Genomic DNA, 1,201 nt, shown 5'->3' with positions numbered 1-1,201 from the left:
GATTAGTGAACAGGAGTGTCCGTGTTTGGGGCATGATTATCCTCTGTCGTATTTATGCAGTGTGTATTTTATCGAACAACTGGAAAGACCAGCTGTGAACAACTGGTTCTGTGGAATAAGCTCTTCCCTGAGCAGGTACGGATGTCCATGAGGAAACTGATCTCCATTTATCTTCATTTACTTCACTACAGAGAAGGGACAGGTTTTCCACACCATCCACCTACCCACATCTCTGTAGCAGCCTGATCTCTGTTCAGAGGAGATGGAAAAGGGAAATCACTCGGAGGTGACTGAGTTCATTTTCTGTGGACTGACAGATCGTCCGGAGCTGCAGGTTCCCCTCTTTGGGGTGTTCCTACTGATTTATGGTATCACCCTGCTGGGGAATGGGGGGATGATCTTGTTAATCACAATTGATCCCCGACTCCACACCCCCATGTACTTTTTCCTCAGTAATTTGTCTTTCTGTGACCTCTGCCTTTCCTCGACAATTTCCCCTCAGATGCTGCTCAGTTTCTTAGCCGAGAGGAAAAACATTTCTTTCACTGCCTGCGCTGTCCAAATGTCTCTCTCTATCGCTTTTGGAGATTCTCAGGGCTTCTTACTAGCTGTGATGGCGTTTGACCGTTATGTGGCCATCTCTAATCCACTGCTCTATACAGTCACCATGTCCAGGCAGCTTTGTAAACAACTGGTGGCTGGGGTGTATGCTCTGGGGGTTTTGGATTCAATGATATTCACGTGTTTTATATTTCGGCTGTCATTCTGCAGCTCCAACATCATCAATCATTTCTTCTGTGACATCCCCCCACTGTTGGCGCTCTCCTGTTCTCACACCCGCATCAGTGAGAATGTGATGTTTACTTTCGCTTGCTGCATTATAATGAGCAGCTTTATTCCTGTCCTCCTCTCCTATGTCTATATCATCTCCACCATCCTGCAGATCCGCTCAGCCGAGGGCCGGTGCAAAGCCTTCTCCACCTGCACTTTCCACTTGACCACTGTAGCCCTGTATTTTGTTACCCTCTTCTTCATGTATTTACGTCCCACCTCCAGCTATTCCATGGACACGGACAAAATAGTCTCCGTGGTTTACTCACTTGTTATCCCCATGTTGAACCCCCTCATCTACAGCCTGAGGAACTCGGAGGTGAAGGACGCCCTGAAGAAAGCAATGAATAAACTCTTAACCAATTCTTGA

The 1,201-nt window shown here is 47.1% G+C and overlaps 1 protein-coding gene across 1 annotated transcript; it reads left to right on the top strand.

Annotated features, from left to right (window-relative positions):
- Positions 1-262: 262 nt before the first annotated feature.
- On the top strand, positions 263-1,201 carry LOC141989066 (olfactory receptor-like protein OLF2). Its single transcript, XM_074955311.1, has one exon. It carries the CDS (start codon positions 263-265, stop codon positions 1,199-1,201), a length of 939 nt encoding a protein of 312 aa, XP_074811412.1.

Source organism: Natator depressus, chromosome 6 (genome assembly GCF_965152275.1).
Source record: "Natator depressus isolate rNatDep1 chromosome 6, rNatDep2.hap1, whole genome shotgun sequence".
NCBI lineage: Eukaryota > Metazoa > Chordata > Testudines > Cheloniidae > Natator > Natator depressus.
The sequence above is the reverse complement of the archived record's forward strand: the minus strand, read 5'-3'. Positions and strand labels throughout refer to the sequence as shown.